General features: G+C 40.4%; 1 protein-coding gene across 1 annotated transcript in view; it reads right to left on the bottom strand.

The window, feature by feature from the left end:
• The window catches only part of MYBPC1 (myosin binding protein C1), a 90,719-nt gene that overhangs the window by 51,066 nt on the left and 25,913 nt on the right, over window positions 1–13,740 (bottom strand). Inside the window, exons 4-6 of the mRNA XM_055118223.1 lie at window positions 3,526–3,627; window positions 2,051–2,199; window positions 1,610–1,727 (exon numbers count right to left, since the gene is read on the bottom strand). Coding sequence (XP_054974198.1) covers window positions 1,610–1,727; window positions 2,051–2,199; window positions 3,526–3,627 — 369 coding nt within the window. The remainder of the gene's footprint in view (window positions 1–1,609; window positions 1,728–2,050; window positions 2,200–3,525; window positions 3,628–13,740) is intronic.

Raw genomic sequence — 13,740 nt, 5'->3', positions numbered from 1 at the left:
GAGGAAAGGAGGAAGGAATGGAGGAAGGGAAGCAGAGAAAGTAGTCTATGTTGTGTTCCTTTCCAGGTTGTGGGGATTGTTCCAATGGAAAAAATATCATGGGAAGAGGGATGGCAGTTCTCCTTGAATGATGAGGTTGCACCTCCTGTGAGAACCTTTAGCTTACCCTCCCTAAGGGGGTCCTTAAAAGTGATCTTGCCTAGTCATTATTCAATATTTCTGCCCCTGATAATCACCCAAGGAACTTAAATAATATCTGCTCTTGATCTCCCTATAGGAGAGTCATAAGATGAGAAATAGACATCTAGAAATTCATAATCCTTCATTGGAAGAGTCCTTCAGGTGATTCTCAGAGATTCTGGAAAGGGCAAAGATACAGGGCTCATAACCAGATTTTCATTTGATCTGGGAATCTCAACCACACCTCGACCCATGAGTTTCTTCTATTTGAAGACTCAGAATGGGAACTTCCCAACTTTCCCAGGCCATTCTCAGAGTTTTTGTTAAAGATTTCACACTGCAGTTAGGGTAAAATTCACCTCCTCTTATTTCCATCTTTTATACCAGAATGCTTAAATATTTGTCTTCCCCTTATTTAGGCAAGTCATATGTGCCGGATCTCCTTCACAAAAAACATTCAAACTGTATAGCATCTGGTTCCTGGATTTTTCATTTTTCCTGATTACCCAGCTCCAGAAGGGGTCCAGGTTGACTCATGGCTAAAGACATTACTCTTAATGTCTTTAAAACAAGTAGCTTAGAGTTCGTAGTTTCTACATGTAAAACAAGTAGCCTAGAGCTAGTGGTATCACTTTGTATATCTAGATGCTACACTACTCGGCTTGAAATACTTTGTCTTGTAGCTAGATTACACTTAGGCTTTGTCTAAAGTCTCTGATCTTACTGCCAAGTGAACTTTCTTTTTGCATACTGATAGATAGAAGTGGGTTTTCTTTTTTCCACTCCAGATACACACCTCCAATTACATTTTACTCTCTTTCCTTTTGATTTTTTTATTTTTTGGCTTTTGGATCACACCCAGAAGTGCTCAAGACTTACTCCTGGCTATGTTCAGGGATTACTCCTAGCAGGGCTCAGGGGACCATATGGGGCGCCAGGGATCAAACCTGGGCCAGCCATGTGCAAGGCAAGTGTCCTACCCATTTACTCTGCCCCCCAATATGGATGTATTTAGCTTTTTTTCTTTTTAAATTCTCCCTGGGGAGTTCACAGACTCTACAAAGAGAGTACTTTCATACTCGGCATTGGTACTCATAGGAGAAATCTTCCCTTCCACCTGGGTATCTGATGTCGCCCATTGTCTTATCCCCAGACATAAATGGTAACAGATGAAGAAGATAGATTCAGTAATAACCCTTATTCAGGAGGTTGAAATACCTCAAACAACAGATATTTAACAACAAAATCCCTAAATCCTGTTTTTCCAATCATCTCAACTGAAAACAGCAAGTTTGTTGAGACTATTATAATCAGGAACATGCAGTCTTGAAATGTTATTTTTAAAAATGTCACCGTATTCAAGGATCATCTTCTCTTCCACCTTTACACTAGACCCCAAATATTTACCCAGACAAGAAAGCTCTCTTACCATGTACTTCAAGATCAAATGAGCAGCTGTCAAACTTATCCTTATAGGTGACCTCACATCTGTAGTTTCCTGCGTAGTTCTCTTTGGCCTTGATGATCTGCATCTCAAATGTGTACACCTGCAATGAAACACATCTGGCACATTTCAGAGCCACCTTGAAGGCACCAAGAAGCCCTCACAGTTCAGTTTATTTCCAAATTCCTCCGCACTGGCTAGTGGGTATCCCAGGACAGGCTTCTCAGGTTAAGAAGGGGTCAGTGAACTCTACAGCCTGTGGGCACAGCACAGTAACCCCATTTGAGTATAGACATACGTGTCTATACCTCCAGAGATTTCCTGGGGGGGGGTATGAATCTCCCCAAACTGAACTTGAATGTGACCTTCACCCATAGACAAATGAATGCGTGAGCGCGAGCCCCTGCCTGGAGCTCAGGGCCGTACCCGAGTCTGCCTTTCGAAGCTTTCTTTCAGCTGAAGGTGCTTCCCAGCTTTGCTGGCCAGGTCCATCCATTTGCCTTTGAACCATTTGATGGTGGGTTTTCTAAGAAGGTCTTCAGCCTGGACTCGGGCTATAAAGGTGATATTTCCACCTGGAACAAAACACAAGTGCTTCGTTTGTGATTTCAAAAGTGTAAAGTGTGGTTGGAGGACCTGCTCTGGATGGGAGATGCGTGCTGAAAGCAGACTATAGATTGAACACGATGGCCACCCAATACTTCTATTGCAAACCATAACACCCAAAAGAAGAGAGAGAACAAAAGGGAATGCCCTGTCACAAAGGCAGGGTAGGAAAGGGGGATGGGATGGGAGGGGTGGGAGGGATACTGAGATCATTGGTGGTGGAGAATGGGCATTGGTGGAGGGATGGGTACTCGATCATTGTATGACTGAAACACAAGCACGAAAATATGTAAATCTGTAACTGTATCTTCACGGTGATTCACTAATAAATAAAAAAATAAAAAAATTTAAAAAGTGTGATTTTTCTGTTCTGGACAGGATGGAGTTTGCACAAGACTCTAGCCCACAGACTAAAGGGGATTGGTGGACACCCAGAATGGGATGATGAAGTTGGGACCATATTTATGTCTGTGCCCTAGAAATGCGATTCTCTAGTTTGTTCTGGTTGTAAAAATTTATGGAGAAGAAAAGGGCTGATGAAGGAATCATTGAATATTATTTGTAAATGGAATTATTTATTTATTTTGGGTCTCCCAAGTGGTGTTCAGTGGTCTGAGGGTCCCTCTAGGTAATTCTCAGTCAACTGGGTTGATGGTCCAATATGAGCACTGAAGGATGCATCAGAAGTAAGACTATATAGAATACACAGAATAAAACATTCCATCATAAAAGTGAATGAAGCCCTGACTCATACTATGACATGGATGGACCTCGAACACATCATACTAACTGGGAGTAGTTAGATACAACAGGTTACATAATGTGCATTTCTGTTTGTGCAAAATATCCAGAATAAGCATATCCATAGATGCAAGCGCATTACTGGTTTCCAGTGACTGAAGGGAGGCAGAAAATAGAGTAACTTCTTAATGAGGAGCAGGGATTATATTTGGGGTGATAAAATGTTTTAAAACTAGACAGAATCAGGGGCCAGAATGGTAGTACAGCTACAGCGGCTAGGGCATTTGCCCTGCATGCGGTTGACCCGGGTTCAATCCCCGGCTTCCCAAATAGTCCCCTGAGCACTGCCAGGACTGATTCCTGAGTCCAGAGACAGGAGTAACTCCTGAGCATCGCTGGGTGTGACCCAAATAATAATTTTTTAAAAACCTAGAAAGAATCATAGTTATATAATATTGAAGGTGCTAATAATGACTGATTATTTAGTGACTAATTTTATGTTATGTGACTTTTCTCTCTATTTTCAAAAGGAGTACTTAATGCTCAGAACTCACCAACAGTCACTGTTCCTGTTTGCGGCTTTTCCACGAACAAGGTGGAGTTGGTATTTTGTTTGTCTTGGTTCTCTGTGCCCGGTGATTCACCTGGAGACAATTCTAAGGAGCAGAATGATAAATGAAAGATCATTTTCAGAGCCAGCTTCTTCTTAGGTCGACTTACCTGGGTTTGCAGTTCTAACACTGAAGCTTTGCTTTGTCTAATAAACCTGAATAAATGTGCTATCAAACCTTGCCTCCATCTCTCTTGCCACCATCAGTAATGAGAGACTCCCAGTCTTACCAGGACGTCTCTTCTATGAGGAATAAAGGAATATGATCTAATTCCTATAAACGGAAAAAACCTTTTCCAGTAGATTGTTCTCTCTGTTGGAGGTCATCATTCCTGTCTCCCCATTTTGCCTGCTCCAAAAATAATGGTGGGGAGTGTATTCGAGCAGAACTCTCAGCATTTTCCCATGGTGATTCACTCTAAAGCCACATCTATTAAAAAACAGAATCAAGTGGGTCAGTTTTCAGGTCATTTGGCAAGAGTCAGGCAGTCAAGCCTGGTCAGGTATGCCGAGATTCCTTGCTGCAATATGATTAAATGCTTCTAGTAGGATTATATAGATGAGGTCATAGTCTGACAAATGAATAGCATCATGACCTGCTGGTACACATTTCAGAAAGCTAGGAACAGCCTAAAAGAGAAAAACTGAAAACTGAAAAACAGAAGGAAAAAAAAACAATAAAAACAACTCCTATGAATAGACAGCCAGAGGTGAAGTGTGTTTTGCATGTTCTAATTTGTACTTCTACAGCTTGGTTTGTACGATTCAGTAGCTTACTTCATTGGAAGCTATCAGGAGACAGAGGGCTATCCGTCCTCCCTCAGGCTCCAAAAACTGAATACAGAGAATTCAGTTTCAGCTACTTAAGTGGGGGTAACGCATGGATTGCCAACTGTCTATTACTGTTTCTTGAAGAGAAAGAAAATGGGCATTTAGGCAATTTTCACTTCCATGGGTCAATCATGCTCAGTAATTCCATCCAGAGGAGACCATTGTTTTCACAGTGATGTTCTGCAACGTTCTCACATGATCACACAATGTTTTAAGTACCCAAGTGGGCATTTTGTTGTGTTGTTAGGTTACACAACAAATGTTATGTTGTGTGCACCTGCGATATAAACAGGAACAGTGAAGAGTTGCTATTACATTTGGTAGCAAATATAGGGATTGTTATTCTGGACGTTTCTACCAGGAAAGTGCCTGAGAAAGTGCCTGTCACAAGAAGCCCATAGTCAGAGCATAGCTGGCCCTGATCACCACCTATGAAATGTATAATTGAGTCATCTCATAGAAGTGCAGTGACAGCTGCCTAAATGCTTGGGTAGATATTTTATGAAGGATATGTCATGTTTTATTTTTAAAAAATCTGATTATCTAACTTCCATTTCTACCCCAGAAATGGAGAATTTTTTTTAAAAAAAGCAATCTCTGATCTCTGTGTATTTATTTGCTAAATATTGAAAGTGAGAGCTTCTACAGAACACTCCGATGGCAGATCATGGTAAATTGGGTGTCTATATTCCAGGATGTGTGTATGTATCAGGCAGAATTAATTGTTTCTCAATATAATAGTTTCACTTAAGAGGAAACAGTGAAACTGCTACAAAAGCTACAAATTGAATAAAAATGAGTAGAACCAAAATGGTTTCCAAGAAATGAAGTCATCGGTGCTCACACTGGGGTGGGCCTGAGTGCCTGGCTCCAGGCACATGCTCAGCTGAGTCTTTTCTTTCCAGGGCCCGACTATCCACACCTGAAAGAAAAGTGTGATTTGCAAGGGGATAAAAATTTATTTCAACCTTCTCGGATCCCCCAAACCCTGTCCCGTTTGGATGATAGGGAGAAAAAAACACCTAGAAGTTGGCTTGAGGGGCTGGAGCAATAGCACAGCAGGTAGGGCGTTTGCCTAGCAAGTGGCCGACCTGGGTTCAATTCCCAGCATCCCATATGGTCCCCTGAGCACCGCCAGGAGTAATTCCTGAGTGCAGAGCCAGGAATAACCCCTGTGCATCGCCGGGTGTGACCCAAAAGGCAAAAAAAAGAAAAAGAAAAGAAGTTGGCTTGAATAGAAAAATCAGGGTCCGGAGTAATAGCAGTAGCAGGTAGGGCATTTGCCTTGCACACAGACAATAGGGGTTTGATCCTGGGCATCCCGTGTGGTCCCCTGAGAAATTCCAGGAGTTATTTCCTGAGTGCAGAGCCAGGAGCAATCCCTGAGCATCACTGGGCATGACCCAAAAAGACCAAAAAAAAAAAAAAACCAAAAATCAGTAGAGCTTCAAAACAGTATTTTTTATATATAATATGTATATACATATATGTGTGTGTGTGTTACTTTTAAAACAATAATAAAAACTTAAAACCTAAAACCTAAGTATATAATGGACAGGGTAAAAAAAAGGAACATAGCTAGAAATTGAAGACATTTTATTGCCTCTAAAATTTTTACCCAAGACTTACTTATCTTATTTCACAAAGAAAGCCAATCTTTGTCAAAGTTTTTCTATGGAAAACAAAGACTTGTGAAGAAAGCCAACACATTCCTTCTTGGTGGCCCTGTTCTGCAAACCGCCTCCTGAGGAGGTCCTGCCCTTCCCTTTCCTTCACCGGTTACTAACAAAGGACTGGGTGGGTGAGGGGATGGGATGGTCCTAACCTGGAGGCTCAGCGCTAGGCGGGGAGGCTTCGTCTTCATCTGAAACAGAGATGGGAATAAAAAGTCAAAGAGTAAAAGTCTTCGATGGAGGCTCCTGAGAAAAGAGGGATCTGAAAAAGAACAGAAGTCACACAGGCCCCTTCAACGAATCAGTGGGCCTTGGAAAACCTGGTTCCTGAAAGATTAAACATAAACACATCAGACAAGAGAAAAAGAGATGGGGAGTGGGGAAGAGTGAAATGAAAGGAGCACAGAACAGGAGCCTCATGCAAATGTTTCATGTGACATCGAGTTAGCAAAGAAAGGAGTGCTAAAGATCCAACCTCAGAGGGACTGAGCGACCTGGGTTCGATCCTCGGCATCCCATATAGTCCCATCAGCTCTGCCAGGAGTGATTCCTGAGTGCAGAGCCAGGAAAAATCCCTGAGCATCACGGGGGTGCCCTCACCACCCCTCGCCCGACAAAAACAAAAAAACAAAAAAACAAACCTATCCTCAAAGCCAATAAAGAAAGGGCTTTTCCAAATTCTCATTTTGTAACTAAAGTCAATGAGTGACATCATTCACATAGCAAACTCATCTGGACACAGATTAGTAAGCATAGATACTATTTCAAAATTCGCTCCCCTACTCCCCCCCCAAAAAACCCCTTCAGGATTAACTCCTCTTCTATTTTTTTGGTAACAGTCAACACTAATATATATCAATATGTCATATCTAATAATCAATGTCACTGTATCACTGTCATCCCGTTGCTAATCGATTTTCTTGAGCAGGCACCAGTAAGTAACATCTCCATTGTGAGACTTGTTGTTACTGTTTTTGGCATATCGAATATGCCATGGGTAGCTTGCCAGGCTCTGCCTTGCGGGTGATATACTCTTGGTAGCTTGCTGGGCTCTCCGAGAGGGGCAGAAGACACATACTTAATAAGTTTAACAATAATTATTTTTGGAAATTTGGAAGAACACTGCAAGTCATGGTCAGATTGGTATTCGAATAGTGAATATAATTAATCACTAACAACTTTATATAATAATTTTTTAAAAGAATAAAAAAGAATATTGCAAGATTAAATTGCTAGTATCCAAAAGTATATACTATCTGTAGAACTGTCATCCCATTGTTCATAGATTTGCTTGAGTGGGCACCAGTAACGTCTATATTGTGTGACTCAAAAAAAGTATATAATTTTTAAAAATTTACCCAAGAGTGTTTTTGAAACCAAGATACATTTTTTAATATTTTATGTGCTGTGGTATTAAATATTTCCTTTTTTAAAAGTTTGAATTTCAAAATTTCTACTTTTTTTTCAAAATGTCTACATTTTAGATGACTAACTAGACAGTTGGGGTTATCTGAGTTTCTGTTCCTCCCTTCCTAAAGCATGAAGACTGGTGTTGGTTTAAGTAATAATATTTATACTTAAAAGAGTAAGGGAGGGGCTGGATCGATAGCACAGTGGGTAGGGCGCTTGCCTTGCACAGGGCCGATCCAGCTTCTATTACCAGCATCCCATGTGGTCCCCTGAGCACCTCCAGGAGTAATTCCTGAGTGCAAAGCCGGGAGTACCCCCTGTGCATCGCCAGGTGTGACCCAAAAAGAAAAAAAAAAGAAGAGGTGGAGGATTGAAAATACAGACATATGACTATAAAGCAAATGAACTGGACTGAATTATAAATTGCTTGAACATTTCCTTAAGTTTTGTTGGGACAAAAAATATAAAGTAAATTTGTTATGTGCCTAAGGGGGCAGTTTGGGATTGGGAGGAAACTGGGAACATTGGTGGAGTACAGAGGTTAGGGGATTTGTCTTGCATGTAGCCAGCTCAGGTTCCATTCCTGACATCCTATATGGTCCCCTGAGCACTACCAGGAGTAATTTCTAAGTGCAGAGCCAGGAGTGATCCTGAGCATCTCTGAGTGTAACCACCAAACAAACAAAATACGAAAAAAAAAAAAAGAAAAAATAATAAGAGAGCTTCACTCTGTCCACAGTAGAACTCACACAAATGTGTCTTGTTGGTCTTTTTTGTTGTTGTTCTATAAAATACTACAGGATATACAATATTTACTTCTCCTGGGATTCCCCATACAAAATACACAATTTTAATTGGCAACTAAACCATCCATTTTTTAATTTTTCATTTCATCTTTCATTACAGACTCCATGAGTTTTAGTTGCCCGGGTCATTTTTAACATGATTTTTGGAAGGGAAGAAAAGTAAATATGTGGCTTAAAAAGTTAAGTGATTAAAACAACCCAAGTTTCACTGACAGATAATGGAATAAAAAAGATGTGGCATATATAAATAAAGGAATAATATACAGCTATAAAAAGTTAAAATCCTGCCACTTGCCATAATATGAAGGGGCCTATATGGTACTATGCTTTTTCAATAGTGAATTTAATGCAATAAATTCAAATATTGAATTATTATAATGTACACCTAAACCCATACTATGTTATGATACACTGTTACTTCAGTATATATTTCTTTAAAATAAAAAGTACAAAAGTTGAAAAAACACACTAAAATCGAGTTTAGTACTTTTATTCAATTGTAGTGTGTGTGTGTGTGTGTGTGTGTGTGTCTGTGTCTGTGTGTTCATTTACTGAAGGTTATTTCAGGAGCCTTAGCTCATGCTAATGTACACCAGCACTGGGGATGAAGGAAATAAATGATAGCGTAGTTACCATCTCCCAAACTTAGTTCACTGTTAAGTCCTTTTCTCCTAATATACCCACTAACATCCCATGAAGTGATTCATAACAGTACTCCTAAGCTCTCAGGAGATTTCTGTGTTTCAGAAGACAATTGAAAATATAATTAAAGGGGCTGGCATGATAGCACAGCGGGTAGGGCATTTGCCTTGCACGCGGCCGATCCAGGTTCCATTCCCAGCATCCCATATGGTCCCCTTAGTACCGCCAGGAGTAATTCCTGACTGCAGAGCCAGGAGTGACCCCTGTGCATTGCCAGGTGTGACCCAAAAAGCAAACTAATAAACAAAGATAATTAAAATGTTACATGGCCCAAAATAAAATACCTTGCATTTTCTATATTGTTACACTTTGCTAAATATTTAGCATTTTTATAGCCTACTTAAGGATTTTTATTTAGTGATATATATGAAGAACCTTAACTTAAAATTCTGCAAAACTTCCTGAAACTAAAAATTTAATCTCAAGCAAATCCAAGAAAGGATTACCTATAATGAAACACTAGGACATTTTGTTTTTGCTTTTTAAGTCATACCCGGTGATGCTCAGGGGTTACTCCTGGCTCTGCACTCAGGAATTACCCCTGGCGGTGTTCAGGGGACCATATGGGATGCTGGGAATCAAACCCGGGTTGGCCGTGTGCGAGGCAAACACCCTACCTGCAATGCTATCGCTCCGGCCCCTAGAACAATTTTAAGTCAAATGAGCACTTCACCAATGCAGGTTTGTGTTTGCGTATGCAAGTATATCACGAAACTCTCAGTTAATGACTAGAAAATAAGATAACAATAATTGCCCCCAAAACCTCATGAAGCTAAAATAAATAGAAAATTAATTTTAAAGCAAAAACGTGACTAGTGAGCAGCCTGAAAGTACACTGAGTGCTAGGCCTTCTTGGTGTCTGTGCACAATTTTTAAAATTTTTTTTATTTTTTATTTTTTTTGCTTTTTGGGTCACACCTGGCAACGCACAGGGGTTACTCCTGGCTCTGCACTCAGGAATTACCCCTGGCTGTGTTCAGGGGACCATATGGAATGCTGGGATTTGAACCCGGGTCAGCCGCGTGCAAGGCAAACGCCCTACCCGCTGTGCTATCTCTCCAGCCCCCCGTGCACAATTTTTTTTAGACAACGAAGGTATCTCATATCAGTGTACAAGGTTTTATGAATATTGTTCCTCTAAATGACTCACATTATTCTATATCAAGTTCCAAATATATCAAATATTAGAAAATATGATTATGACATGAAATAATCATTGCTCTTTTTTTATCTGGGGGTAGACAAGCGGGAGATTTGGCCAGACTTGGTGGTGCTTAGGGGCTCAGTACTCCTAGCAGTGGGTAGTAGGGATCTGACTGAGATGGGCCACGAAGAAGGCATGCTCCTCAACCTCTGGACTAGCTCTCCTGCCCTCGTTTCTCTTCTTTTGACAGGCTCTTTGGGCCTGGACACCTTTTAGATGGCAAACATTGCTAATATGTTGGAATCCCGACAGAAATTCTTGAAAAGTTGCCTTACTGGATTTGTTGAACTATATGAGAACCAAAGGGGTCACAGTTCTTATTGAACATGGCAGAAAACCACTTTTCTTTGTTAGAAGGAAAATTGAACATTCATATCTTCTGGGTTATGCCTAATTCAGCAACGCATAACAGAATGGCATAGTGTCAAATGAGGAATGTTTTCAAATGAAGCAAAAATGATTTTGTGAGTCATGTTTTCTTCTGTCTCAAAGTGATTACAGTGACAGTGAAAACAGACATGTGTGGGGATGGAGCAATAGCACAGCGGGTAGGGCATTTACCTTGCATGTGGGGCTGACCCGGGTTCGATTCCCAGCACCCCATCCCATAAGGTTCCCCCAAGCATCCTCAGGAGTAATTCCTGAGTGCATGAGCCAGGAGTAACCCCTGTGCAACGCTGGGTGTGACCCAAAAAGGGACAAAAAACCCACAAAAAAAAACCAGACACGTGTGGTTTTAACTCTCTAGAATCGAGCACTCGGGAAGATCACATACAGGGCACAATGGTGCTTTCCCCACTTCTACCTAGAAGGGCAGATTACCAAAGCTCCAGAGCTGTCTTCAGGTCATGGGAAAATAGCATTTGTAAAACTCTGAAAATGATTCTTTAAACAAGGGAGGTTCCCAGAGAATACCAGGAAAGTAGGGAAACAACGTGGTCTCACATTACAAGCCTGGGATTTTAGGCATGTTAAAGCAAATCAGGAATGTAAGAGAGAACTCGAAAGATCCTAGAATATGCATACGCATTCTTAAAATTTCCCAAACTCTCTCACATGCAAAATAACCTCTATCTATAACGGCCCCTTTAATTTAGTTCTGTAAGTAATACAAACTTGAGGCCGTTGTTGAGGTTTTAGAATAAAGACCAAAAACTAGAAAAATTTAGAACACGTTTCAAACACATTCAAAGATTTGTAAGCTTGCCTATTGCATACTAGCACAATGCTATTTTTAATTTATTGCAGTTGATAAGTTTGTCAAGCAGAATAATCAATTATATGTTGTAAATATTGGCATATGTGACCAAAATCACCACAAAAACAACAAAAAACAGTACTAGTAATAAAAACCCCTAGAGGAGACGGGAACATCACTTTATCTTTTGAGATATTTGGTTCATTTATTTTATTTCTTAATGGGCAGACATGTGCTTTTTCACGCTGATACTTCTAAAATTGGGATTCATAATAACTATGGATATTTAATGTTTTTCCTCCCCCTCAAAATTTATTAGCTCAACGTTGTATCTTAAAAGAACGTGTTTGAACTTAGTCTTATCGTGTTTCTCTCCAGCTGGGGAGTTTCTTTTCCTTTCTCTTTTTCATCCCAGTAGACCTCTCTAAAAAAAAGAATGGCAGTGTCTTGTATGTCTTATATGAAAGTATGGCGATATTCATTTTTAACAGCACTTACTGCAAAGAAATTATTAGAACACATAGGTAAAGCACAGAGAAATTTTAGTGAACAATTGACTATCTGATACCTAGACAATAAAAATAGCACAAAAATATTTGAGCATGAACACAAAAAGTACCAGGGTAGTATTATTAAAGTCGTAAAGGGGCTGAATTTTTTTTAAATCCATCACTCAGGGCTAGAGAGAAGTACAGCAACAGTGGGTAGGGTACTTGTCTTGTGGGGTTCAATCCTGGGTATCTTGTATGGTCCCCTGAGCACCAATATAAATAATTCCTGAGTTCTGGATTCGGAGCCGGGAATTAATCAATAACCTCTGAGCATTGCAGGATGTGACAAAGCAAACAAACAAACAAAATGATTCTTTTAACTTAAAAAAAGAGCACTTTGAGCCAAGTCTTGCCTTGCACGTAGCCAACCCTGACTCAATCCCTCATGGCACTGCCGGGAGCGCTGTCTGAGCTCAGAACTTAGAACAAGCTCTGCACACCACTAAATGTAGCCCAAAGCCCCAAGCACCAACCCCCTAGAAATAAACAGAACAATAACATTTTTGGGGGGAATAATGCTGGAACCTCTGTCAATTCTCTTTCTCATCTGTCAGAAGAAATATTAATGCCTGCAAAAAGAAAATGAGTTTTGAGAGATAATAGCGTGGGTGGGAGGGGGTGAGAAATGAAGATCAAACTAGAGGTGAAGTAGGATTAAGGGGACTTTGGCAGAGTGGGGTTCAGTGACTTTCTACGTCAATACCATAAACTTGAGCACTATTGTAGCAGTACTAGTGCTAAACTACAATTTTTTAAAAGGTGGGGAGAGGAGGGCCAGAGAGATATTACAGTGTGGTGAGGCACTTCTCTTACACACAGTAGACTGGTTTATTCTTGGTACAATGCACCCCATGTGGTCTACGAGCACTACCAGGAGTGATCCTGAGCACAGAACCAGGAGTAAGCTCTGAGTACAGCCACTGTGGCGAAAAAGAAAGAAAGAAAGAAAGAAAGAAAAGAAAGAAAGAAAGAAAGAAAGAAAGAAAGAAAGAAAGAAAGAGAAGGAAGGAAGGAAGGAAGGAAGGAAGGAAGGAAGGAAGGAAGGAAGGAAGGAAGGAAGGAAGAAAGAAAGAAAGAAAGAAAGAAAGAAAGAAAGAAAGAAAGAAAGAAAGAAAGAAAGAAAGAAAGAAAGAAAGAAAGAAAGAAAGAAAGAAAGAAAGAAAGAAAGAAAGAAAGAAAGAAAGAAAAGAAAATGAGGTTTTAGTAACAAAGGATTAAGAATGAAAGAGAAGAAAGGTAGAATGAACAGATAACAGGATCCTGAAATCCTGAACACAAAAGAGGGACTGAAACAGGGTCTGGTGACTGCTTTGTATCTGCCCTTTTGCCCATTAAAATAAACCCCATGGGTGCCAGTGTTTGCCTTGCAAGCGGCCATCCAGGGTTCGATCCTCAACATCCCATATGGTCCCCCCAAGCACTGCTAGGAATTAGTCCTGAGTGAAGAGCCAGGAGCAACCCCTGAGCATCGCCAGATGTGATATAAAAAGAAAAAAATAAAATAACCCCCAAAACATTTGTGCCACAGTACCGCCCCTTGGATATTTAAAGAATTTAGCCAGCTTATATTAGCATAAATTGGCATTTAACTGAAGGATAATTCCTCTCCTAAAAAATATCGAGCATCTAGAGTGGAAAGGACAATCTAGTCTCAGTCCACGGGGTGATTAAGGCCCTGACCCCATGCTTTTTGCTCATCTCTGTCTCATTTTCTTAATCCTTTGCAGCAGTGACTCTCTTTCAGCCCTGGCGACCATTGCATCATTGACCAAAAGAAGTTTTTG

The sequence above is a fragment of the Sorex araneus genome, chromosome 10 (assembly GCF_027595985.1).
Source record: "Sorex araneus isolate mSorAra2 chromosome 10, mSorAra2.pri, whole genome shotgun sequence".
Lineage (NCBI taxonomy): Eukaryota > Metazoa > Chordata > Mammalia > Eulipotyphla > Soricidae > Sorex > Sorex araneus.
The sequence above is the reverse complement of the archived record's forward strand: the minus strand, read 5'-3'. Positions and strand labels throughout refer to the sequence as shown.